General features: G+C 39.2%; 1 protein-coding gene and 1 long non-coding RNA gene across 3 annotated transcripts in view; one reads left to right on the forward strand and one right to left on the reverse strand.

Moving 5' to 3' along the window:
• Positions 1 to 3571, forward strand: part of ALDH1A1 (aldehyde dehydrogenase 1 family member A1) — a 55043-nt gene extending 51472 nt beyond the window's left edge. Inside the window, exon 13 of the mRNA XM_061201186.1 lies at positions 2969 to 3571. Within this exon, the coding sequence (XP_061057169.1) occupies positions 2969 to 3041 (73 nt within the window). The 3' untranslated portion in view covers positions 3042 to 3571. The remainder of the gene's footprint in view (positions 1 to 2968) is intronic.
• Positions 1 to 26097, reverse strand: part of LOC133097903 (uncharacterized) — a 174209-nt gene that overhangs the window by 127508 nt on the left and 20604 nt on the right. The window contains exons 1-2 of one of the 2 annotated variants that reach the window (XR_009702083.1): positions 18703 to 18797; positions 7375 to 7473 (exon numbers count right to left, since the gene is read on the reverse strand). This is a non-coding gene — a long non-coding RNA (uncharacterized LOC133097903). Of the gene's footprint in view, positions 1 to 7374; positions 7474 to 18702; positions 18798 to 26097 lie in introns of those variants that run through there. The other variant, XR_009702082.1, reaches the window with a different exon arrangement.

Below are 26097 nucleotides of genomic sequence, written 5' to 3' on the forward strand. Positions count from 1 at the left end.
TGTTGCTGGAGAGGTGGAGTGGGCAAAAGATCAATTTGTCAAAGGTGCACACGGCATAGTAAACATAACTGGAGACTAACCAGCCTGCCTGTGAACTCTGACTCCACCACTTGCTAGCCACACAGTCTAGTTCAAGTGGCCTAACTTCTGAGCATCTATTTTCTCCTATTTAAAAGGGAAATGTTAATATTCCTCTTAAGATGGTTGTGAGAGTTAGGAAACATACGCCTTCATTCCCTAGCACTGTATCTGTCACAAAGCGGGGACTCAACAAACCTTCCCTAGCTCCTTGTCTTTATAATATCCATTATTGGGGAGTCCCTTGGCAGCACTAATTACTTTGTACAAAGAGCTATAACAAAAGTTAGATTATTTTGAAGATCAGATTACTGCTGGCCCAGCTATCTAATACACTTCCCTAGGAATGTCAAAGATCAAATAATCAGAAGGGATGAAATAATTACAGTAGACGAAACATATCAATTTCGTTAAATACAATTTAGTCAAGCTTTATGTTCGAGACATATGGAAAGCAAATAAGAGGGGGATGAAAACAAGAATCAACCATCAGTAATTTCTTAAAAATCTGGACTGTGGGTATAGATAATTTGCTTCTTTGAAATACAAAGGAAAAAGTTATACTGTAATTTTTACTTCAAAACTTCCAGCTGAGGATGCTAGTGTTAATGTCTATCTGAAACCAAATTTGGCAAATTTAATAAATAAGTCATTTGCTGCAAGATGTTTAAAGAGAATGACTGAAGCAATAACCTCAAATGACTCCCAAGAGTTCAATTACAGTTTATCTTCAAAGATAGAAAGGTAGAATTGATCGGTTGGGAAGAGTTCTCAAAGAGCTAAAAATAGTAGTATGCACGGCCCAGTGTGGTGGTGATGCTGAGTGCCCGAACCAGGTTTTGCATCTCAGGTCATGGTGCTGGCCCTGGAATGAGTTAAATGGTAGAAATCCCTCTCTCCGTGTCATTGCACTAATTTTTACTTAGATTAACATAGGTCACTTGAGACTTGACTAGTATGCCGTTTCAAACTTAATTGGCTCTCAACACCTCACAAGATATTTCTTTCTTCCTGTCCCCTTCAGAAATGGGGAGAAATAAAGTGGTGTAAACTGGTGGGCTAACATGAGTAGTTTTTGCTTGATTATATTTGCCAAACCAGTTCGGCAAACATTTCCTGTGCCTACTTGATTAGTGCCAGGCCCATTTCTGGATACAGAGTGAAAAACAGGCGTAACTTGTTACTAGCATCTTATTACTCCAGTGTGGACCCTGGATGGGAAGCATGAGTATCACATAAAAGTATGTTGGAAACACAGAGTCTCAGGCCTATCCCCAGACCTGCTGAAATAGAATCAGCATTTGCATCAGGTCCCAGGTGACTGGTACATTGACAATTTCAGAAGCACAGAACCAATAACTCATAGGCTAGTGATATGAAGAGAAATATAAAGATGTTGTTGTGTTATATCATAGACATAGGAATTTGTATACATCAGAACACTAAGAAGCAGGGCTTATTTCAGCTTGAGTAAGACAATTATCACACTTTGTACTCTCCTGAGAGTTTCAAGTGTCCATGTAACCCAAAATACAATGGAAAGCCTATTGGCAAAAATCATGGGTTAATATATCTAACTTTGTGAGATAAAATACTTACTAAAATATTATCCTTTAATGGGTTTCAGACAACTGAGGCTAAACCCTTTAATTACTTTGAAGAACATGCTCATTGAAGCTTTTAGAAGGTATTTTCAGAAGCTTAATGGCCCAAGAAAATAATCAGTGTAAGAGGATTAGGTTACCCAGGAGAAAAAGATGTCTTCTACATACCTGTCTACCTCACCAAAGGAGAGGGGTAGAAAAAGATCAAGATCTTTTTCCTCTGTAAGCCTACATGTGCATGAGTGTTATGATTTTAAGAGTACTCTTATGTACATGTAATTTAATCCTTTCATCAAAACAATATAGAGAATAATTTAGCCTAATCTTTTTAGTTATCTCTTTAATGAAGGGTAAATCACAGTCAGTTTCCAAAACTGGTAGGAGGTCTCAATAAACCTGATAACAAGATACCAGGATTTTAATTGATCGACTCAAGTTAATTCCTGATCATTTGGGTTGGATTTAAGAGTTATATAAGCAAATGACAGGGGTTGCATAAATAGAAAAATCCAACAACCACAAAAAGCCCAAAAGCCCTGAATTTTAGGCCAATGAACCCTCTCCCCCTCTTAAAACAAAACAAAACAAAACAACCCCACCCCCAAATAAAAAGTTGTAACAGTTAAAGTCAGATTTTTGTTTTTTTGGTTTTGGGGGGTTTTTGTTTTTGTTTTTGCCAAGAATCAAGAACAAAAGATATTATTAAAACTACAGCTAGAAAATATTTTGTTTTAAGCCATATTAGGGCCAGTTAGAGTGAAAATAGAAGCCTGGTCATTTTTAGCCCCTTCCTCATTTCTGGACCAACTGGACATGGTAAATACACTAAACTGAGCTATACTTGAATTTATAGTTGTTCTATACTACTCAAGTGATTATAAATTACTACTTTTCCTCTGGTAATATAGCCATCTTACTTATTTGAACCTAAGCTAGATATGATAAAATTCTTGTTGGGCCGATTTGTGTGTGTGTGTGTCTGTGTTGAGCCCTTTTATAGTCAAGCAGAAAAAATGTCAAAAATGAACAATTTCTTTGAAAGTCTACTGAGGGTACATGATCATTTAAAAATGCAAAAAAATTATTTTAAAAATTTTCCCACAAGGGGATTTATATAAGACCAGATATCTTATGGTTGGCTAGCTACTATTTGAAATGCTTCTGTACACAGAAAATATTTTCCATTGTCCCTAGCCAGATAAGCAGGAACAAACTTCGACTATCATTGACCATAGTATATTTGTACTGCTCTGCTAAATTCTGTTCATTTTTTCCCCTCTCTCTAGTGGAGAATATGGTCTCCATGAATACACAGAGGTCAAGACGGTCACAATCAAAATTTCTCAGAAGAACTCATAAACTACAAGAGTGCAGAGATGACTCCTCAATGGCTAAGCACCTCCTTCAGTGGCTAATATATCATAGTGGGTTTTAAATGCAAAATTGTTCTTTCTTTCATTTTTTAAACATGAGCTAATCATATGAGCATTAATACTACACATAGAAAACTTGATATGTAGCTTATTCTGAAGGAATCATCTGCCTTCTGATATGTGACACCCAAGTCCTACCCATAATGAAAATGATGGATTTGGATGCACAATCTCTCTAGCTCTGTAACAGTCATGTGCTTTTCTTTGTAGCTACTTGTCTAGGATAAACATTTTATGAACGAGGACCAGTTATCATTTAGCTTCTTTCCCTTGACCACCCCTTGAAGTACTTACCATACCTGTTAACTGCAGACTAGATGTGCTCTGTTCCCCGTAGTTGTGAAACCCTTGGAGTTTGTTGAAATGTTTTCTAGAACGTCATGTCTGCTTGTCAAATGAAGTAATGCCTGAAATACTTAGATGTAATCTAAACATAAAGCTTAATAAAAACAACCTTGCATGATTCTTGTTCAGTGTGAATTTTTTAAGTAGAGTCTTGGTTATGGTGATTTACTCTCCCTGTCACTCAAAAGCAGTGTTAAATTGAGCATAAAGATATATTTAAAAATAAAAGTCTAATCTACTTATTCTCAAATAGGTAAAGAAACAAATTTTATTTTCTGGAGGAATTCTTGCAATCAATAGCAAACATTTGAGATAGATGGCTTCAGTCCTTCAGCAAGCATTTATTGAGTTCCTACAAAGTTCTGGGCACTATGGTAGGTGTTGTAGAAAATAGGTGAATAGTGGATGGTCCATTATCCAGAATGCTTTAATATGTGGAGAACAAAGACACTGTCTGAAAAAAAATGATGGCGCATATGATGGAAATGAGAATTCGAAGAACCGTAAGATTATAGTAATATGCCAAAGGGTAGTGATACCAGTAACTGACGGACTTGGGAATGGCCTCATGAAGGAAATTTGACTGGATATGAACCTTAATGATGAGCAGATTTTCAGTGAATAAAGAAGAAAGAAGTCCTACAAAATATTCCCTCTGGACATGTTCCATCAAAAAAAATTCTATATAATATTTTCCCCTGTTGGAGTTGCAGATTGCACACTGGCATAGTCTAAGTTCTGAGAAGTCCCACAAACTGTTTAGTTTTGTTTAATAGTTTTTTTCCTCAAAATTTGTTTAACCAGAGGCCTTGTCTTCCCCTTACCCTCATTTAATACCAGTTAACATTAAGAAACCCACATTGGAAGATGCTGTTCTATGCAACGAGGTAGCGCTGAGTGTTCTGAGCAGAGATCTGGGGATCAAAGGGAAGCAGCTGGGAAAATGTCATCTGTAAAACTAACTGGACCATATTTACATATTTGTGCCCTAGACAAAGAGCCTCTTCTTGTTGTGCTCCCATGTGGGAAGTGACTTAAGCCCAAGTATAATGTTTTTTATATATTACTATACATATTCTAAAACTGTTAGTCCAGCAGCTGAAAATTTAAGCCTAGTAATCTTTAGGATAACATTTTTTTTCAGATTCAGATTTTATATAAATGATTAAGTTTGTCATTTTACATTAACAGATTCGTTAGTGACACTGTTACTAGGACATTCTAATAGCTGTCATAGTCAAGTGCAACAATGTGTGAACGAATGAAATTTATTAGCTTCTTAGACCTGAAATAATTTCACCCCCAATTGCAAGAGCTTCTCTAACTTGTATGGGCCTATAAAATTTGCCATCTGGACTATCTTATACAATTTGGGACATAATGACCATTTTGAAAACAGGAAGAATTAAAGTCTAGGGAGAACTGAAAGATGTTAGGACACTGAGAAGGGAAAAAAGCCAAATACAGAGGAAGGTTGTGTTTTCCAAAAACCAGACAGTGTCTACATTATGAAAAGATGTGTTTAAAACCATGCATAAATAAATAGGTAGACAAGTTAATATTGTAATGGCAACCCACCAGAACATTTTAAAATGTAGAACAAAGAGGGATGAACACAGAACAAGACAAAAGCCAGAAGCAAGTTTAAATATTTGAAAATTAAATCTCCCTGGTATAAATAAGACATTACAGGATTAAACAACAAAAAAAAATCTGTTTAATATTGGCTCATCCTGACCCTCTAGACATTATCTGTGTTCCTTCTCCGCTTTCTAAAGCCATACTAGCAATAATTCTTAAAACCTTGAAAAGTTAAAGGGTATCTTATTAGCCCATGACTACAGGAAGTACAATAAGGAATTTTATCATAAAGAATTCAGTTCTGCAGTTGTAAATGTGATCTCATTGTCCTCAAACCACCTGGCAGAAGTATTTTCCTCTCTAGGAACACCAAAGTTGGAGGTAACTGTTTAGGCAGAGGCAATAATATCAGAGGTCAGATATGGATTCTCAAATGTCTAGCATCTTTTTTTTTTTTTCATTTTTTAGGATACATGTTTCTGGGTTTATTTTGAAATAACCAATGAGAAATAGGGAGAAAATATTTTTCTTAAATTCTTGTGGCCAACTAAAAATAGAGTTAACTCAAAGTAGGAAATTTTAGTCATTTCTTCACATAATTCAGGAGGGAATAATGGACCCCAAAGACACCTTTCCCTGGGCAATGCATGTAATTTTTTGAGTATCTAATTTCACTTGGACTTTTAGAAGTGTGCAAGTACTATCAACGAAACTCTTATCTTTTGGTGACTTTTGCAGGGTATATTAAACAACTAGGTTACATTTTCACATGAAGCATAAGTTCCCAATTAGACTTTCATTTGCTGATTCACCTTGGGTTTTTTTTTTAATGCTCTCTGGAAATGGATTTGAGGCTTCCCTTTTTTATATTGAGAGAATATATAGGAAGGAGAATTAGAGAAGATAGCTAAATTCCCTGGATACCAAAATTCAGTGACTACCAGGAGGGCATGCAAGCTCACCCTTGTAACATGCTGGGACTGTGGTAGTCTGGAAGATATCATCCTGAGTCAAGATACAAATGAAAGGGAAATAGCTCAGTTATCCCTTTGACATTCTGTAGGGGAGAAGAGATGGCATCTCTCTCCGAAGGCAAGGCCACAAAATTACCAGGGGTGATTGAGATTGCTCTAGACCATGTCTTTAAATCAGTCTTTAGATTCTGGGTGGTGGTTTTATTCCAGGGGAGAATAGTCACATCCATTAACATCTATAAACACTTAGGATAATTCCAAAATCCCTAGAAAGTCAACTTTATTGCCTAGTAGAATATCTATGGCAAAGGTATTGCAATGTTTTTTTGCACATTTACTTTAGTGTCATGTGCCAACTAGTTTCACGAGCATTTAGTTTAGTTTTCTTTTGTTTTGTTTAGTTTAGTTGTGTTTTAATGGACATCTCTGAGTTTTATAGAAAAGTTCATAGGATGCTGACATGGCACTATCCTGAAATGATTTCACTAGAGTTTCAGGATTTTAGATTTTTTTATTTTTTGTCGAGTCACTTAAAGATTCATCAGGCCTTGAAAAATATATTTTACAAATCTGATTAGGCTGCCAACTATTTATTTTTAACTTTTTATTTTAAAATAATTTCAAACTTTTGGAGGAGCTGCTACAGCAACACAAAGAACTCTCATATATCTTTTATTCACTAATTTAAAAAAAAATTTTTTTACAGTAGGTCCTTATTGGTTATCTATTTTAAATATAGCCATGTGTACGTGTCAATCCGAAACTCTCAATGTATCCCTCCCCCCAACCATTCCCCCCGGTAACCATAAGTTTGTTCTCTAACTCTGTGAGTCTGTTTCTGTTTTGTAAATAAGTTCATTTGTATTTTTTTTTTTTAAGATTCCACATATAAGTGATATTATATGATACTTGTCTTTCTCTGTCTGACTTACTTCACTCAGTATGATAATCTCCAGGTCCATCCATGTTGCTACAAATGGCATTATTTCATTCTTTTTAATGGCTGAGTAATAATTTTTAATAATTTTAATAATTTTTAATATTTTCCCTCATTGACTTTTTCATTCTAATTCTCTATATAGATTCATTTTTTTCTTGAGACAAACTTTTAAGAATAACTCTTAGCCATCATGTCCCTTTACCACAAAATATTTCAGTATCCTTTTCTAGAAATAATGTAATTCTTTCACAAAGCCACAATATAATTATCTAATTCAGGAAATTTAACATTGACAAGATACTAGTATCTAATATACAGTCCACATATAATTTTCTCTAACTGTCCCACTAATGTCCTTCATGGCATTTTCCCCCCATGATCCAAAACTTAATTCAGGATCATGCATTGCATTTACTTACCATAGCTTCCTTTTGTTTTGCTATTCCTTGACAATGGCTTTATACCTCATACACACACCTAATATTCAGTCAGGTTGTGTTGTTGGCCTGGAGAAAATCCTAAAGGACACACAAAATTCAAAGTTATTGAGTTAACAAGAATCACAGAAAAGCAGGTTGAATAGTGTTAAAGAATAAATACTTCAAGATTCGATTATTAATTACCATCCTCCATGATAAACTGACAAGGATATTTATAAACTGGAAAATATATCTTCTTTCTTGGACAATTTTGAAGAAAAGCTATATGTTCCCTTGAGGATATTAGTGACTGTCCCTTGTCTGTACTATTGCAATATTGCCCTTTTTCATTTTATTTCCTAGCTTACTTATTTGAATTTTTTTTCTTCGTAACAGATTGCCTACATTCTGATGACATCTGGGGAGGTACTTCAATTTGAACTAGTTACAAATCCCTAACCACATAGAAGCATATTAAATGACTTTCCTTTCAAAGTACAATGGGGATATAAAGATCTTGACCTTTGGAATCAAAAAGATTCTAAATTCTGGTTCCATTGCTCACTAGTGGTATTATCCTAGGTCAATTGCTAAACCTTTCTCATTTAGCAATCATTCAAGAGATAGTGGTGGCTATTGATATTTGGGAAGAAATATAATGTTCTACATAATCACATGGCCCTTGGACCCCAGCAATCTGGTTTCAACTCCCTGTTCTGCACTCACTGGCCTTAAGATTTGGGACAAGATACCCAACCTCTCTAAACTGCAGTTTCTTTTTTTTTTTTTTTTAAAGCACTTTTATTTATTTATTTATTTATCCATGGCTGTGTTGGGTCCCCGTTTCTGCACGAGGGCTCTTCCCCAGTTGCGGCAAGTGGGGGCCACTCTTCATCGCGGTGCGCGGGCCGCCCACCATCGCGGCCTCTCCCGTTGCGGAGCACAGGCTCCAGACGCGCAGGCTCAGCAGTTGTGGCTCACAGCCCCAGCCGCTCTGCGGCATGTGGGATCCTCCCAGACCAAGGCTCGAACCCGTGTCACCTGCATTGGCAGGCAGACTCCCAACCACTGCGCCACCAGGGAAGCCCCTGGAGTTTCTTCATCTGTAAGAAGGATCAATAACGGCACTTACCTAATTGCTTTATTCTATTAAATGAACTAATGTTTGTAAAATGTTTGCAGGGTTCCTAGGATGTAACAAGTGCCAAACACATTACTAATCTACTGATAGCTTAGATTAATAATAACGATGTCAACAAAAATAATAGTGTCTTTAGACAGCAAAGAAAGTATCTTTCTCTTGATCTTGACTTTGTATTTTCCCTACGCTCTTTTTCTCAGTCTTCCAGTGACCTAGCTGCTAAACTAATCTCAGTTAGGACCCCATAATTGTGATTTGCCAATCCCTTCCATCATTAAAAAAAAAAAAATCATTCCCGGGACTTCCCAGGCGGCGCAGTGGTTAAGATTCTGTGCTCCCAATGCAGGGGGCCTGAGTTTGATCCCTGGTCAAGGAACTAGATCCCACATACATGCCACAGCTAAGAGTTCGCATGCCACAACCAAGGAACCGGTGAGCCGCAACTAAGGAGCCCACCTGCTGCAACTAAGACCCAGCGCATCCAAATTAAAAAAAAAAAAAATCATTCCCTTCATATAAAGGTTAAAATTTACCATCAAAGTCAGAAGAGGATGGAGAAGAATGTGAACAAAAACTTGGCTCTAAAGCTGAGGTTGGAAATTTGAATATATTTAATTTCAAAGTGGAGTTAGTTCTAATTAAATGAACTCAACTGCCTTTCATCCCTGAGTTGCCAGTCATCATGATTAATCTTTAAGCTAATAGTCAGGGACAGTGGGACTAAGCAAAGACAAACAGAAGAGACTGGTTTCAGACTGACATACAGGAGCCCACAATGACACTGGTTACCCAGTGATTGATTCAGAGACTCAGCCCCTATGAATTCAATGAGAAGGATTAGTGGACTTAAAAGCACATGACTTAGCATTTGTGTTCAATGTTCAGTCATCCCAAATTCATGTAACCACAGAATGTCAGAGCTAGAAAAGAACCTAGTGTTCTTCTAGCCCAATAACTTCATTTCACAGAGGCATGGAAAAATCGAGACACTTGAAAGGTCGCTAAATTACCATTGGCAGAGTCTGGCTAATGCCCTCTGTATTCTAACTCCTAGTTCTGTGCTACTGCCTGGGTCCCATGTGGCACTGTAGATGTTTAATTGATACTTGATTAAATATGTAGCATCCATCATTTTATTTTATTTTTTATATTTTATTCCTTGTGTCTAAAAAATGAAGCTATATAATACCCATTGTTACATTTTGTTTGCATGTATTTTATGTATTGGAATTTATTCCTTTTGTCTATAAAAGGAAAAACTCTAAATGATAGCTTTTTAATAAGTCTTCAAATAATGCAAGTTAGTTTCAATCACTTACACAGCAAAGTGCCTTGATTTAGTTACAAAAACAAAAATTTGGCACATTTATTGATTTAACAGTTATTGGATGTCTATTGTGTACAAAATAACTACGGACTGCAAAAGAAATAATGGGTATTAAGTACTTGTTCTGTGACAAAACAATTCTAGTGACTTAAGAGGTTATTTGCTTCATATAAAAGTGAAAGATCCTACTCACTCAATGCTTACATCTGATAGAGGAAATGAGAAATATACACAAAATCATGGAAATAAAAGAATGTACAAAATATACTAAGATTGATAGCAAAAAATCTGCAGTTGTTTAGAGGGAGGAAAATGGTCTCTCCCTGGAGTGACTTTTGTGGAATAGACAGCATCTGACCCAGCCTGACATAGAGGAGGACCTGAACAAGTGCAGATGAAGCAGGAAAGTGAAGTCCTGCTTGGTTGGGAGATAAAGCTAGACAGGCAGTTAGGGGCAAGATCATGGAAACCTTGAATTCCAACCTAAGTCATAAAAATGTAACAAAGAGAAACCTTAAAATGAATGGTAAATTCATTGAGATTTTTTTCAATTAAACTTTTAATTTTTAAATAATTGTAGATTCACATGTAGTTGTAAGAAATAGCAGAAAGAGATCACATGTACTTTTCCCCAATGGTAACATCTTGCAAAATTCTAATACAATATCACAACCAGAACATTGATGACATTACAGCCAAGATAAGGAACATTTTCATCATCTTGTGGATCCCCTATGTTGTTTTTTATTGTCACACCCATGTCTCTCCCACCTTCACCTCTCCCTTAACCCCTAGCAATCTGTCCTCCATTTCTATAATTTGCCATTTCAAGAATCATACAGCATGCAATCTTTGGGGACTGGCTTTTTTTTTCAGCCAGCATAACTCTGGAGATTCATCCAAGTTATTGTGTGTATTGAATGATAATCGTGTAAAATATATGATTGAATTTTACCACTTCTAATGGGAATTATCTTGGCAAGTTTTAAGATACATGTCTCTACAAAGAGAGAGAGTGGCATGGACATATATACACTACCAAACGTAAAATAGCTAGTGGGAAGCAACCGCATAGCACAGGGAGATCAGCTCTGTGCTTTGTGACCACCTAGAGGCGTGGGATAGGGAGGGCGGGAGGGAGGGAGATGCAAGAGGGAAGAGATATGGGAACATATGTATATGTATAACTGATTCACTTTGTTATAAAGCAGAAACTAACACACCATTGTAAAGCAATTATACTCCAATAAAGATGTTAAAAAAAAAAAAAGAAATTATACAGAAAGTTAATTATCTTTTTTTAGAGAAAGAGATAAAGAGAGCTTATGTTCCAAGTAGTGAACTAAAGATATAAGATCTATTAATTTATTTAATTCTCATAAAATAGTCTTTGATAAACATGATCAGCCAATGAGGGTTTAATGTATTTAGTAATGTATCTCAGGTCATAGAGCTAGCAGGATGCTCAGATTTAAACCAAGGCAGTGAGTTCTTAGGTCTTAGGGATGTCTCTCCATTAGTATAATCATCAATACTGGGGAAAGGCCAGGCAAGGGTCCTTGACTTGTGCTCCAAGAAACACATTTCATCTCAGTACAGCTGACCAAAAACTATGTTTCTTACATTAAATAAAATTAACTATAATGTTTTGTCAAACAAACAAACAAACAAAAAGATACATGTCTCTAAAGGGGGGGTTATTTTTTTTTCTGTAATAACTTCTGAGTACAGTTGAAGTGTCTTATTGTGCCCCATCCAAGTGTGAATATAGAATGACAATGAAAAGGCAGGAGAACAGGAGGAGGATCTGTTGGCAGAAACATAGAATATTCCATTTTTCTACTTCTAGAGATGTAGCTGAATCTCCTCTGAAGTTCTGAGTTAGATATGAAAAAGCAGAAGGGACAAATCTTGCCATATCCATGTTAGAAATGAAACAAAGCCTTGAAGAATACAGAGCAGGACCCCCATATGAGAGCATGTGACTTCGGTTCTTAGGCAAGCACAACAGATCAGGAGATTGTCAATCTCCTGTGTCTTCTTCACACATCTCCACTCATGATTCATCCCCAGAAAGGCTACGGTAGAAAACATGGGGCTCCTCCCTCAGGACTTTTGACGTGCTGGTCCTCACATTGCCCAAAAGACTGGTCCACTCCAGCTGCTCCCCCACCCAGAAGAAGGCGGGTTGTCTCCACTTGAGCCTGTCTCTTTCTCCCCACAGCTGCTGAATTAGGCTAAGACAACCACAGCACTCAGCAGCTCTCCAGACCCACCCTGCAGAGTGAAAGGAGCAGCTGCCATGGAACACCACAGGACACCATGGAACATCACAGAACACCACAGAAGACCACACCACAGGACACTACAGAAAACCACAGAACACCACAGATCACATGACACCACAGAACAACACAGAACACCACAGACGTCACAGAATATCACAGAACACCACAGAAGACCACACCACAGGACACTACAGCAAACCACAGAACACCACAGATCACACGACACCACTGAACAACACAAAACACCACAGACATCACAGAATATCACAGAACACCACAGAAGACCACACCACAGGACACTACAGAAAACCACAGAACACCACAGATCACACGACACCACAGAACACCACAGACATCACAGAACACCAGGAACACCACAGAATACCATGGAACACCACAGAACACCGAGACACCACAGAATATCACAGAATACCACAGAACACCAGGAACACCACAGAATACCATGGAATACCACAGAACATGACTGGACATCACAGAAAACCATGGAACACCACAGAATACCAAGACACCACAGAACATCACAGAATACCACAGATCACACGACACCACAGAACAACACAGAACACCACAGACTAGTGCTGTTCCACGACTACCACAGAATATCACAGAACACCACAGCATACCACAGGACCACTGAACACCACAGAACACCACAGAATACCACTGAACACCACAGAACACCAGGAACACCACCGAATACCATGGAATACCACAGAACATGACTGGACATCACAGAAAACCATGGAACATCAGAGAACACCACGGAACACCATGGAACACCACGGAACACCAAGACACCACAGAACATCATAAGACACCTGAGAATACCACAGACACCACAGAATATCACAGAATGCCACAGAGCACCAGACACCACAAAACACCACTGGATACCACAGAACACCACGGGACACCATGGAACACCAAGGAACATCACGGAACATCACAGAATACAGCACCCCTCACAGAACACTTTGTTCACACCAGCCACTGTTCTAAGTGCCCTCAGAAAATTATCTCATTTCCTCCTCTCAACAGTCATATGAGACCAGTACTACTTTCCTCATTTTGTAGTTGAGAAAACTGAAACTCAGAAAATTTAACTAACTTGAAAAAAGTAGACACCTAGTAAGTAGTAGCATGAAGATTCAAAGCCAGGCAGTCTAACTACTTAATCCCCCTCATTCTGAACCAATATACCATAATAACTAGGCATTAGGCCCAGTCAAGCAATCACAAATTACGGAATATTATTAGCACATTAGGGAAGCTGTCATCTCTCTCATTCATTGGCCCTACCAGCCAAAAATTTACCCCAATATTTCTTTGCCCAGTGATGGTCAGTCAAAGCAATGGTCTGGCATTCAAGGTCTTCTTAGGCCAAGTGAAGTGATTATGGTACGTCTATAACATTTCAAGACTTTTAAGCTACTCTCAGCTGATTTTTAAAGATAAAAGAATTTTATTAGGACTCATCTACTCCAACAACAAAGGATGTGTCAGTTTTAAGGCAAATCAAGTCTCAAGGAAAAAGGACGGAAGAAGAAATCTTTAGATTTAAGGTTTTTAATAGTTAAATTATGGCTAAAGGAAAAAATCAATGGAAGATTTGGAGAAATAAGAAATGAAAGTCCCAGGGAGATTGTAGGCACAGACACTGAAGAGGGAGGAATAACTGTATTATATTATAATGATAACTTGGGTGATTGTTTAAGACTTAAGTCAGTGGTCACCTCAATCCAGAAGTCTTCCCTCCCACACAGTATTCTCAACCACTTTTCTAGTTAGTTGGCTCTCTTATCTGTCCTATAGTTAATCAGTCAGTGAATCTCTCACCTAGAATGCATTGTTCTCAACTGTAACCCTCTGTTTACTTGCTTGCTTCACACCCTGGACTGAGAAATGATAGCCTGAGATTTGACATTGTGCTTTTATTTTACATTCCTCCATCCAGTACGGTGCTTAGCACCCTGGTCTTTTGCAAGCTCTGGTTACACTTCAAAAAATGGTTTTTACATGTAAAACATATATGTTGGATTTACCACAACTGGACTTTGCCATTTGCTCTATCCTGTCCTAAATCTGGGGATAATGGAAAGATATGAACACCGGTGATCAGAGGATGGAGGCCAAAAGAAAACCAGAGCCACTGCTCATTGCACAGGCTGTAGGTGGAGAAGAATCACCAAAGCAGATCAGAAATGCACCCTCCTTACCACAGGCAGGCATGCTAATCCTTGTAAGAAATACCACAGAAATTCTGCACAAGAAAGCTGACTTCAGCATCACGCAGACTTGCTTCAAAGAGCCAGCTCTTAAACCTGATGTGAGTAATTGTGCTACTTTGAGTAAAATAACCACTCTAGGTTTCACTTTCTTCATCTCATGAGTGAAATGGGGACATAATAGTGAAAACTTCAGAGGGTTGTGAGAATGAATCCATGTAAGTAACGAACAGCCCATAGTCCATGATTCATAAAAGTTGGCCATGAAATCATTAGTGGTACAATCCTTCATGACAGCTAACATTTTTGTTGCATTTTATATGGCACATTATTGTATTTGATTCTTGTAACCTCTCCTGAGGTGAGCTGGGAAGGAACTGTCATCCCACTGGATATATAAGAAATCTTAACTTTTAAGAGATTTACTGACTTGCTCAAGTTCAGACAGGTAAGGTGTGATGGTGCAAAGATTATGCTGAAATCTTCTGATTTTATTACTCCAGCCTCCTAGACAGCACTCTCACATCCTTAATCGTTCTTGATCTCACTGTACTTTTCAAGTCAGAGGTGCCAGTGAAGCAGCAATGGCAAAGAACAGTAGTTCACTGCTGGGGAAAGGGTGGAAAGGAGGAAGGAAGGTGGTGCTTACGCACAGAGGCCCGGGGACATTGTTCCTTCATATTGGCCAGGAATGTCAAAGGAGAGCTGCATGGAGTTAGTTCTGCATGGGGAAGGGGTGCAGGTAAGGGATACAGGGCTCAATGCCACTGGAATGACAACCCCATACCATCACCCCCAAAGGGATGCTTGTTTTCCCTTCAGAAGGCTGACCTCCTAATTCTTCTTTGTTCTCTTAGTGTTTCTAACACTAAGCAGAGCAGAGAGCAGGGTAGGTGGGGACAGTGTAAGAACGGAAGGAGCAGGTTGGAGAGCGCCATCTCTCCATCCCACAGAGTGCTCTCTCAGGGCCTGAGAATCTGATCACAAATCCCTTCATATCTAAAAGGTGGACAGAAGCTTCAAAAGAAATTCTGAATGGTGGTGGAGGCGGGACACTATGGAAATTTCTAGATCTTTCAACCAAAAAAAAATAATAATTGGAAGCAAAGTGGTCACTATTAAAGAGCCAAACAGTCTCCTCCAAATAAGATTTATAGCATCCAGCATTCTAAAGGTAAAATCTCCAAAACTTGCAAATTCCAGGCCAGTTAATATAATTGAAACAGAGAGGTCTGTCATAGTCTCTCTCGGGCAGAAAGGGCTGGGGTAGATGAAAATGTTTAGCTACAACCTGCTGTTGGATAATTGCATGTTCTGAACAACATCAAACATAAGGTAGTCTCGACTTTATTAACATTAAGTGCTATTAGGTTGTCAAGAATCCTGTGATCTCAAACTGCAAGAATAGGCAGAAAATGACTATGCAGAGGATATTAAAGGATTGTAGGATATTCTCTCCATTGTTGTGGTATCATTTTATTTTCTCCATCATTTTGAGTTGCATTCTGGAGAAGGAAAACTGGGTAGGATTTCATAAGGTAGACGGTGCAATTTAAAGAAAGAGAGTGGTTTTGCTGGGCTTATAAAAGTCCCATCTGATGTTCTCCTGGTTTATAAGGTGTTTTAGAAGCATAGAAATGTAGGCAGCTATGACATGATTATACCTAGTGGGTAAAAGGGAAGCAATGAAATTACATTTCTGTAAGTCATCCACATTTCAATTAACTTTCCAGGGTTTTTTAGGTTGTAACAGATTGTTTGCCATAGATTAGAGGAAGAAGTCAGAATAAAATGACTGCAGGGACTTCCCTGGTGGTGCACTGGTTAAGAATCCACCTACCAATGCAGGGGACATGGGTTCGATCCCTGGTCTGGGAGGATCCCACATGCCGCAGACCAACTAAGCCCATGCGCCACAACTACCGAGCCCACGTGATGCAACTACTGAAGCCCGCGTGCCTAGAGCCCATGCTCCGCAACAAGAGAAGCCACCACAATGAGAAGCCCGTGCACTGCAGCGAAGAGTTACCCCCGCTCGCCGCAACTAGAGAAAGCCCGTGCGCAGCAACGAAGACCCAGTGCAGCCAAAAAGAAAAAAAAAGACTGCAAAGTCAAGCTCCTCCCTCTAGAAACAAAGTCCTTCTATACCTCCATAGATGGGGTTATAAGTGAAAAGGATCTAGCCCACACCTATCATTATGTAGCTGAAGATATTGAGGCTCAGAGAGGTTAAGTGGGATGGCTGCTATCACACAGCTAGTTGGTGGCAGCATCACGACTAAAATCCAGGATTGCTAATTTGTGCACTGGTACATTTCCCAGTATCATTCTACCTGTCATGTTTCTAAACATAAAATATTTGCATCTTCAGGTTGGAACTGACTTGAAAGTTTCTGGTCACGTGTTATTGGTCATTGTTTCATTTTTCCAGCTTAGCATGTGTTTGAGGAACCAGCTTTTCTCCACTCTCACTCCATATGGTTTGGGAAAGTGGGAACCCATGCACTTCCTCTAACTTTAGGGATGGGCATTAATCCAAGTCTGGTCAGAGTTTTTATCTTCCTGGGCTTGGGGATTGGTGTCCAGTTATGCACATGGTCCCAGCTAAGCCAGTCAGAACACTACCTGAGACAATTGCTGGAAATACAGAGACTGATTACTAAGACACCTGGCATATAGAATAAATGAGACTTAAGGGATCTAAATGGTACACGGCATTTTTTTTTTTTTAGTCTCCCACTGTCCTCTTAAAATATATTTAGTAGGAGAATTTCTCCTAATCCTACATGAGAACTTCAATAGACTGATGAATTTCTCTCGCTCTCGGAGAATAAAATGTTCTTTATATTTTTAAGAAGTAATTCAGCATTTAGAATGTCAAGGCCTGCTTGTTAGTCAAAGGCCTACCTTTTCTCAAAGTCATCATTACTTCTCCTCCCCTAACCAGAGCTTGTGGTTGATGAAAACTTACAGACTGGAAAGGAGTGAGGACATGGTCTTTTTCTCTTATTTCTTTTTCTTCCCCAGTTTACACCTTTATCTCCTTCTTCCCCAACTTGCTAAGCAGCTTTCTTACCCTTTAGGGTCAAATCTCAGATGGAGGTAGGGAGGGATGAAGGGGAGGAAGCAGCATGGCGGCAGGAAAGGTTTTATGTGCCCGGTACTGTGGTGTCCTGGCTTTGTGCTCTCTGCTTCTGACATTCTCCAGTGGGCATTTTCATGGGTTCTTGGAAAACTCCAGTGCTGGAGTTCTCATATCATACGTGCCCTCATCCAGGTTAACCACAGCCATAAAATGTCTGCAAGTCAAGCTTCTTTTTGACAGAATCTGATATCTACCCTGACAACCCTCTCCTATGAATAGCCCCGACATGTTCTGTGATGGGCTAAACTGTGCCCCCCAACTCCGTATTCATAGGTGGAAGTCCTAACCCTCAGTACCTCAGAATGTGACTGTATTTGAAGAAAGGGACTTTAAAGAGGCAGTTAAAGTTAAGATGAGGCCATTAGGGTGAGCCAATATGACTGGTCTCCTTATAGTGAGAGATTAGGACACGGACACACAGAGGAAAGACCTTGTGAGGACACAGCAAGAAGGTGGCCATCTGCAAGCCAAGGAGAGAGGCCTCGGAAGAAACCAAACCTGCCAACACCTTGATCATGGATTTCAGCCTCCAGAACTCTGAGAAAATGAATTTCCATTGTTTAAGCTTCCCAGTCTATAGCATTTTGTTAGGGCAGCCCTAGCAAACTAACACACAGTCCAAGGGAGACACTTCTGCATCACTCTTGCTGTCAAACTTTGGAAGTGCAAGCTGAACATAGCAGCAATTCTCCTTCATTTTACTTCTAGAGAAGCTAGTCAACTTTTCTCTCATCCTCTAGATTCCTCAGGAGAGAGTCAGATAGTAGTGAATTGAAGGGGAAACTGATTGTAGATGGCACATAGCAAGCTCTCAGAGTATATTTTTAAAGCTCCCCACTCATACCTTCTCACAAACAGTTTTCTCCAAAGAAATCGTTCTCCTAATTCCTCCTTAATATTGCATAAGCCAACCCTTTTGTTAAAGGTGATTTATTTTTAGCATTGTATATTTCATCTTTGGTTAACTCTGCAAATTCCGTATATGGTTCAGCACTTCCTTTGTAAGGCAATAGATATTGAACCTCAGTGATTCAGCTGAAACTTTTATTTAACTAGACATAAAATCACACCCTCTATGGCAGGAACCTAGATAGTAATGAAGTCAACTCACAAAGAAAAGTAAAACCAGTAGATGGACAGAGTCTTGACATTATCATTTGCACTCTTGAATTTAGCCATACCTGAATAGATACTACCTTTGGACGTTTCAGTTAAGTGACTTAACTACAGAGCTCATTCTCTGAAGCATTCTCATTGCTTGCTTCCTCATTTCCAAAGTTTCAACTGAAATAAAATAAATAAAATAAATGATTAGGGTCTTATTTTCAAGTATTTTCTTATCAGTTGGTTCAGTCCCATCATCCTAATCATCCTATCATAAAACTGCCAGTAGGGTCACGGTAGCTGTGGAGCTGGGTATGGTGGTGTGAGCCTAGAGTTTTCATTACTCAGAGGGCTGGGTGGAAATACTCCTTAGAGCTCCAGAGTCCCTCTGGGCGTGGAGGTTTGACTAAGGAGGAATGAATGGAGATTGAAGCAGTCTCAAGTGAGGCAAATTGACCAGATCCAAGTCGCGAGCTTTTACCATGGCAGACTCCAAGATGATTAAGTCTTTCAAATCCTTGAGCTTCACAATAATCTAATCAGTCTTCATTTCCTGTCAATATTTTCACTGCAATATCTTTTATATCTAAACTTAGTTCTCTGTTCCTATAGTCTGTTACACCAAGTGAGGCTCTCAGTAAAACTCTCACTTGGGATTCACTATATTTAGATAAAAGTACATTTACTTATACACACAATTTTGCATACAATTTCATGGGGTTTATTTACCTTCTGAAATCCATCTGTAGGTCTTATAATGTAAGACCTCTCTTTTGGGGCTTTGCCTGAACTGGCTTTCATAATATTGACTGACATCCTGTATAAGGCAGGATGAGTTTTTGTATTATTTTATATTTTCAAATCTCAGATGTTTTCAAACATTTCTAAAGTGCTTATTATGTGCCAGGAACTATGCAAAACACTGTGATTTTGCATGAATTACCTCATTTATTCTTACAACAACCTTCTGAAGTACATACTATTTTTATTCCCACTTTATGGATGAGAAAAAAGGTTTAGTCGTGTTATGTAAAGTCACAGGCTGTGACGGACGCTGGACTCAAACTCAGGTCAATCTCTGCATGACTTTATTCTGACTTTCTTTTTGCACTTCCTTTTCTTTTCCCATGGCTTTGTCTCATGAGCATTTCCCTAACTGCCCTGAGTTAGTCAGGATAGGCCATAATGTGCTGCAATAAGAGATAAACCTCCAAATCACAAAGGCTTTGCACAGTGAAGACTCTCATAAATTCTCATGTGAGTACTGCAGCCTTCCTGCATCTTTCAGCTCTGCCAACTGAAACATAGGACCTTCAAGGTAGCCACTTTAAGGGAAGAGGTAGATGGAAAAGGCACACTAGCTTTCAACTGCCTCAGCCCAGAAGTGATGCATTACACATATAATCTGGTTTATAGAACTTTAAGAAATTGTTTTAGCATTATAATCCTTGCCACCGTCACAGGAAAATGCATTATACTGCAAAGCCACCTCAAAGGAGTACATTTTCCTAAATATTAAATAAGCTCAGCCATTTTTCTGTGTATTTCCCAATCCTCCCCTCACTATAGCAATGCACACCCCATAACAGAGAGCTGTTATCAAAAGGTCTAGAAGAGGAAAACTTTTGATGATTCTAATTTAGAGTTCATCAGGTATTCATTTCTTCTTCTTGTGGATACCTGGTTTCCATGTATGGAACCTGCACTTAAGCCCAGAGACATTTGTGGGCTTCCACCACCTCACTGCCAAACAAAACATCTAAATCTGTGAACAACCACTCCAACCTCCAGCATCCATACGTCAGAAAAACAAGATTCTCTAAATCCTCTAAATCATTTTAGGAAAAAGTGAAGAATCTATAACTATCTAACTAGACATTAATCGAAACAAGGCACTGTGAAAAGCCCAAGGGTAAAAGAAGTACAGAAGCTATCAAATGGCCCCATCCTTCAGTAAGAAAATACAGGATGTTGGGAAACTGTCTTTCTAGAACATAAGTGGAAGAGGAAGATAAGCTGCTACTCAGAAAATCATTTGCCTATATTAATCATGTTAATCAGGGCAACTCTATTGGGATATATCCCCCCCTCCCAGTTTTTGTTTTTGTTTTTTGCCTTCTCAACCATAATAAATGACAGCTATATTTATTGAGCTATAGGAATGGCACTAGGCTGTGTGTGTGTGTGTATATGTGTGTGTGTAGGTGTATATGTAGATGTGTATTCTATACAATTTCTCATCATCCTGATGATGTTACAAGGGAATTAAGAATCTTCATTATATAATGAAAAAAACTGAAGCACAAAGAGGATAAGTTATTTCTTCCAGGTCCTAAGCCCAGGAGCTTGTGAAGCTGGCATTCAAACTCTGATTGGGATGAGTTCAAAGGGAGTTGCCCTCACCAGATTAAAAAAGGCTACACAAGACCTTCTCCAGAGCTTCTTAAAGTGTTCCAAATAGACATGTCTGACCCTGAACCATCTAGAACAGCCAGCCTGTGGTAGAAGTGAGCAAAGAGAATGGGGGTGCAGGCAGGTGGGGAGGCTCAAAGAACCAGAGAGTAGGATAGCAGTTTCCAGGGCCAGGGGTGGGAAAATGGGAAGATGGGTCAAAGGGTACAAACTTCCAGTTATAAAATGAATAAGTTCTGGAGATCTAATGTACAGCATGGGGACTATAGTTAATAATACTATATTGTATACTTGAAATTTGCTAACAGAGTAGATCTTAAATGTTCTCACCACACCCCTCCCCAAAAAAGATAACTATGTGAGGTAATGGATGTGTTAATTAACTTGAATGTGGTCTTTTCACAATGTGTACATATATCAAATCATCACATTGTACACCTTAAATATATACAATTTTTATTTGTCAGTTATACCTCAATAAAACTGAAAAATAAATAATGAGGGGACAGGAGGCTTGAGGCTTTTCTCTTCTGTCATCAGAGCCCCGAGTAAGTAACCAGCCAGATTACTGAGAATAAAACAGCGCTCTCCCTCTGTCCTTACATGATTTCACTCCACCAATTAATTCCGTCATTTCTTCATTCATGGGTTTGTTTACTCATTCATTTGTTAATTTAACTTTTTTTTTCTCTTATTGTTTGCCCTATTTCTGAATGCTCTTCTGTTTACCAGCTCCTTAGTCAAACCTCCACACCCAGAGGGACTCCTGAGCTCGAAAGAATCTTCCGGCCCAGCCCTCTGAGTCATGAGGACCCCAGACCTACACCACCACACCCAGGCCCCCAGTTACTGGGACCACTGCTTGTTTTACGGCAAGACAGTGGCACAAAACCAACTGGCAATGAAACACTTGAAAAGAATCTCCTCATCAAGAAAGTGGTTTTAATTCGAATGGAACTTTGCAGAGAAGAACGTAAGATTAAAAGCTGAAGGCTCTAAACCCAGGCAGCCCTGAGTTCAAATCCTCATTCCACCCGTTCTTACTGCGAGCCCTTGATCAAGTTAAGTTTAAAGTTGTCACTTGGAATGTGGGGATAAAGATGGTACCTAGCCCATTGTTTGAGAAAGTTAAACAGGATCATGGGAAACACTTAGAACACATGGCAAGATATATGCTGGTCAAGGTTCCAGATGGGGGGGACACAGCAAAGAACACTGAGAAATTCCATGCTCTTACTCAGCATATGCTCTAATGAGGGAAGGAGATAATAAAGAAATAAACAAATAAATATAAAATATTTTGGCTGGTTATAAGTGCTAAGAAGAAACATAAGGCAGGATAAATGTCTAGGAGTGACTGTGGAGCAATTGGGTCACTCTTGAGGGGATACAGGGTGAGGAACAGAGTGATGCTGACACACCTGTTCCCAGTGAGTGCCGCTCTGAACAGGTCCCCCTACGTGGACCCCAAAACTGACAGACCCGTCGTGGAGAAGAGGAGAGAAATTCATCATCTCTATCATAAAGTCATAGTTTGTATCAATTCTTCCTTGCTCTCTTTTTTCCTGTATGAAGAAGATTTACCAAAATCTCTGAATATATCTGACTGAGCAATTTTGTTTAATGAATTGCTGACCAAACTCATTCTTTCATATAAGTTTGTTAGCCTGCAGAACCCAGAACACTTTCATGAGGGAAGGGGCTTGAAGTCTTGCAGGCTTTATAGTCATACACCTTATTCCATTCTTAGAAGTCAGAAGTGGGAACAAACCTGAGCTGGGAGGATTGGAGGACCAGCCTTTTAAGCCACTGGAGGAGGTAACAGGTAACATTCCCAGGTCTGTCATCATGGGTCATGAAATCCAACTTGGACGGCTGCCCTAAAGTGATCTGCTCTTTCTGGGAAGGCAAGAAACCTTTAGAACATCGTGTCCAGAGTAAAAAGGGTATTTGGCAGCAGTTCCCAAGGGTTTCTCATGCCCCTCCCATCCTTCTTGTTGTCTTCTTGTGAGGTTTCCTATACAAAGAAAATGCTTCTTAATCTCCCCCATCACCTCCATCTTCTGTCTGGGGCATCTGTCAGGGGTGTTAGCCTTCAAGGACCCTTTAGTGAGTCAGGGGTGTTCAGCCTTCAAGGACCTTTTAGTGAGTCCCTTCAAGGCCCCAGGAACTGCTAACGCTTCCCCACACTGTCTGCCTGGCTCTTATTTCCCCACGGCCTTAATGAGGCCATCCTGTGCCCATACAGTTGCTTACTGCATGCGCCTGGCTCCTCACCCCCTTTCCCATTGCTGTGGTCCCCACACCAAAAACCTGCTTAATTTTGGTCCAGTTGAAGGTGACAGCTCACCCTGTGTGCAACCAGTCTTGCTCTTTTAGTATAATGCCTCTTACAGCTCAATTTTGATGTGCTGGCTTCTAAGGGATTCTCATTCTTTGGCTCAATAGGATAGAGGCTTGTTTTAAAGTGACAACCCCCTTTTTAGTGCCTTGGTTCTGGTTTCTGCAAACTGCCTCACAGGCCCTCTTGATGGAGCAGGGCAGGGGCTGTTTGTGAGGCAAGGCAAGGCAAGAACGGGCCAGCTCCAGAGCTTTGGAGAGCCCCTCCTGCCCCCTCCAGCTCCAACCAGAGCATCTCCTTCTGCATCTGTTCACATAGTGTGTAACAGGTTTTTAGTTGAAAAAGGATTAGAAAAAATGTTGAATACTACTGGACTGGATCGATCCCCTGCCCCTGCTTTAAACAGGCCGGACAGTTCAGGGTGGTGTGACTCAGCACTCTACAGGACCCCTTGCATCCCAACCCCACATCTCAGATTGGAGCCATGACTTAGGCTTCACCCCATCTTTCTTCATTCAACATATAATTATCAAGAAAATATTCTGTGCAGGTGAATCTGAGAAGGACTGGACGTCTTCTCCAAGCAAAACAGAGTAATATAGATAGGCCCTCTTTTGTGTTAATGTCTTAATATTGGTTTCTAGGGACTGGATTCTAGGGCCCCAAAGTCTCTTAAAAAAAGTTTCTCTCAGGAAGCTCTGTGGCTGTCATGCCTGCCTGGGCAGCCAGGGTCCCTGAGGGATGCTCCATGTGTTAGACTCTGAAAAACCCTCAGGGTCACCAAGAGCAAATTGGTGGCATCATTAAGAAAGTGTAACACTAAGCAGGTGTTTCTCACATGCACTGCCATGGAACAGAATAAAGAAAAAAGAATGAAAAGAAATGAAGACAGCCTAAGAGACCTCTGGGACAACATTAAATGCACCAACATTTGCATTAGAGGGGTCCCAGAAGCAGAAGAGAGAGAGAAAGGACCCAAGAAAATATTTGAAGAGATTATAGTCGAAAACTTCCCTAACATGGGAAAGAAAATAGCCACCCAAGTCCAGGAAGCACAGAGAGCCCCAGGCAGGATAAACCCAAGGAAAAACATGCTGAGACACATAGTAATCAAATTGACAAAAATTAAAGACAAAGAAAAATTATTAAAAGCAACAAAGGAAAAACAACAAATAACATACATGGTAACTCCCTTAAGGTTAACAGCTGATTTCCCAGCAGAAATTCTACAAACCAGAAGGGAGTGACACAATATATTTAAAGAGATGAAAGGGAAGAACCTACAACCAAAATTACTCTACCCAGCAGGATCTCATTCAGATTTGATGAGAAATCAAAAGCTTTACAGACAAGCAAAAGCTAAGAGAATTCAGCACCACCAAACCAGCTCTACAACAAATGCTAAAGGAACTTCTCTAAGTGGAAACACAAGAGGAGAAAAGGAACTACAAAAACAAACCCAAAACAATTAAGAAAATGGTACGAGGAACATACATATCAATAATTACCTTACATGTGAATGGATGCTCCAACCAAAAGATACAAGCTCGCTGAATGGATACAAAAACAAGACCCATATATATGCTGTCTACAAGAGACCCACTTCAGACCTAGGGACACATACAGACTTAAAGTGAGGGGATGGAAAAAAGATATTCCATGCAAATGGAAATCCAAAGAAAGCTGGAGCAGCAATACTCATATCAGATAAAATAGACTTTAAAATAAAGAATGTTACAAGAGACAAGGAAGGACACTACATAATGATCAAGGGATCAATCCAAGAAGAAGATATAACAATTATAAATAGATATGCATCCAACATAGCAGCACCTCAATACATAAGGCAAATACTAAGAGCTATAAAAGAGAAAATCGACAGTAGCACAATAATAGTGAGGGACTTTAACTCCTCACTTACAACAATGGACAGATAATCCAGACAGAAAATTAATAAGGAAACACAAGCTTTAAATGACACAATAGACCAGATAGATTTAATTGATATTTATAGGACATTCCATCCGAAAACAGAAGATGATACTTTCTTCTCAAGTGTACAAGGAACATTTCCCAGGATAGATCACATCTTGGGCCACAAATCAAGCCTCAGTAAATTTAAGAAAATTGAAATTGTATCAAGCATCCTTTCCGACCACAACGCTATGAGATTAGAAATCAATTACAGGGAAAAAAATGTAGAAAACACAAACACATGGAGGCTAAACGAGACGTTACTAAACAACCAAGAGATCACTGAAGAAATCAAAGAGGATATCAAAAAATACCTAGACACAAATGACAACGAAAACACAATGATCCAAAATCTATGGGATGCAGCAAAAGCAGTTCTAAGAGACAAGTTTATAGGCAAACAATCCTACCTTAAGAAACAAGAAAAATCTCAAATAAACAATCTAACCTTACACCTAAAAGAACTAGAAAAAGAAGGACAAACAAAACCCAAAGTTAGTAGAAGGAAAGAAATCATAAACATCAGAGCAGAAATAAATGAAACAGAAACAAAGAAAACAATAGCAAAGATCAATAAAACAAAAAGATGGTTCTTTGAGAAGATAAACAAATTGATAAACCTTTAGCCAGACTCATCAAGAACAAGAGGGAGAGGACTCAAATCAATAAAATTAGAAATGAAAAATGAGAAGTTACAATGGACACTGCAAAAATACAAAGCATCCTAAGAGACTACTATGAGCAA

The sequence above is a fragment of the Eubalaena glacialis genome, chromosome 9 (assembly GCF_028564815.1).
Source record: "Eubalaena glacialis isolate mEubGla1 chromosome 9, mEubGla1.1.hap2.+ XY, whole genome shotgun sequence".
NCBI classification, from domain to species: domain Eukaryota; kingdom Metazoa; phylum Chordata; class Mammalia; order Artiodactyla; family Balaenidae; genus Eubalaena; species Eubalaena glacialis.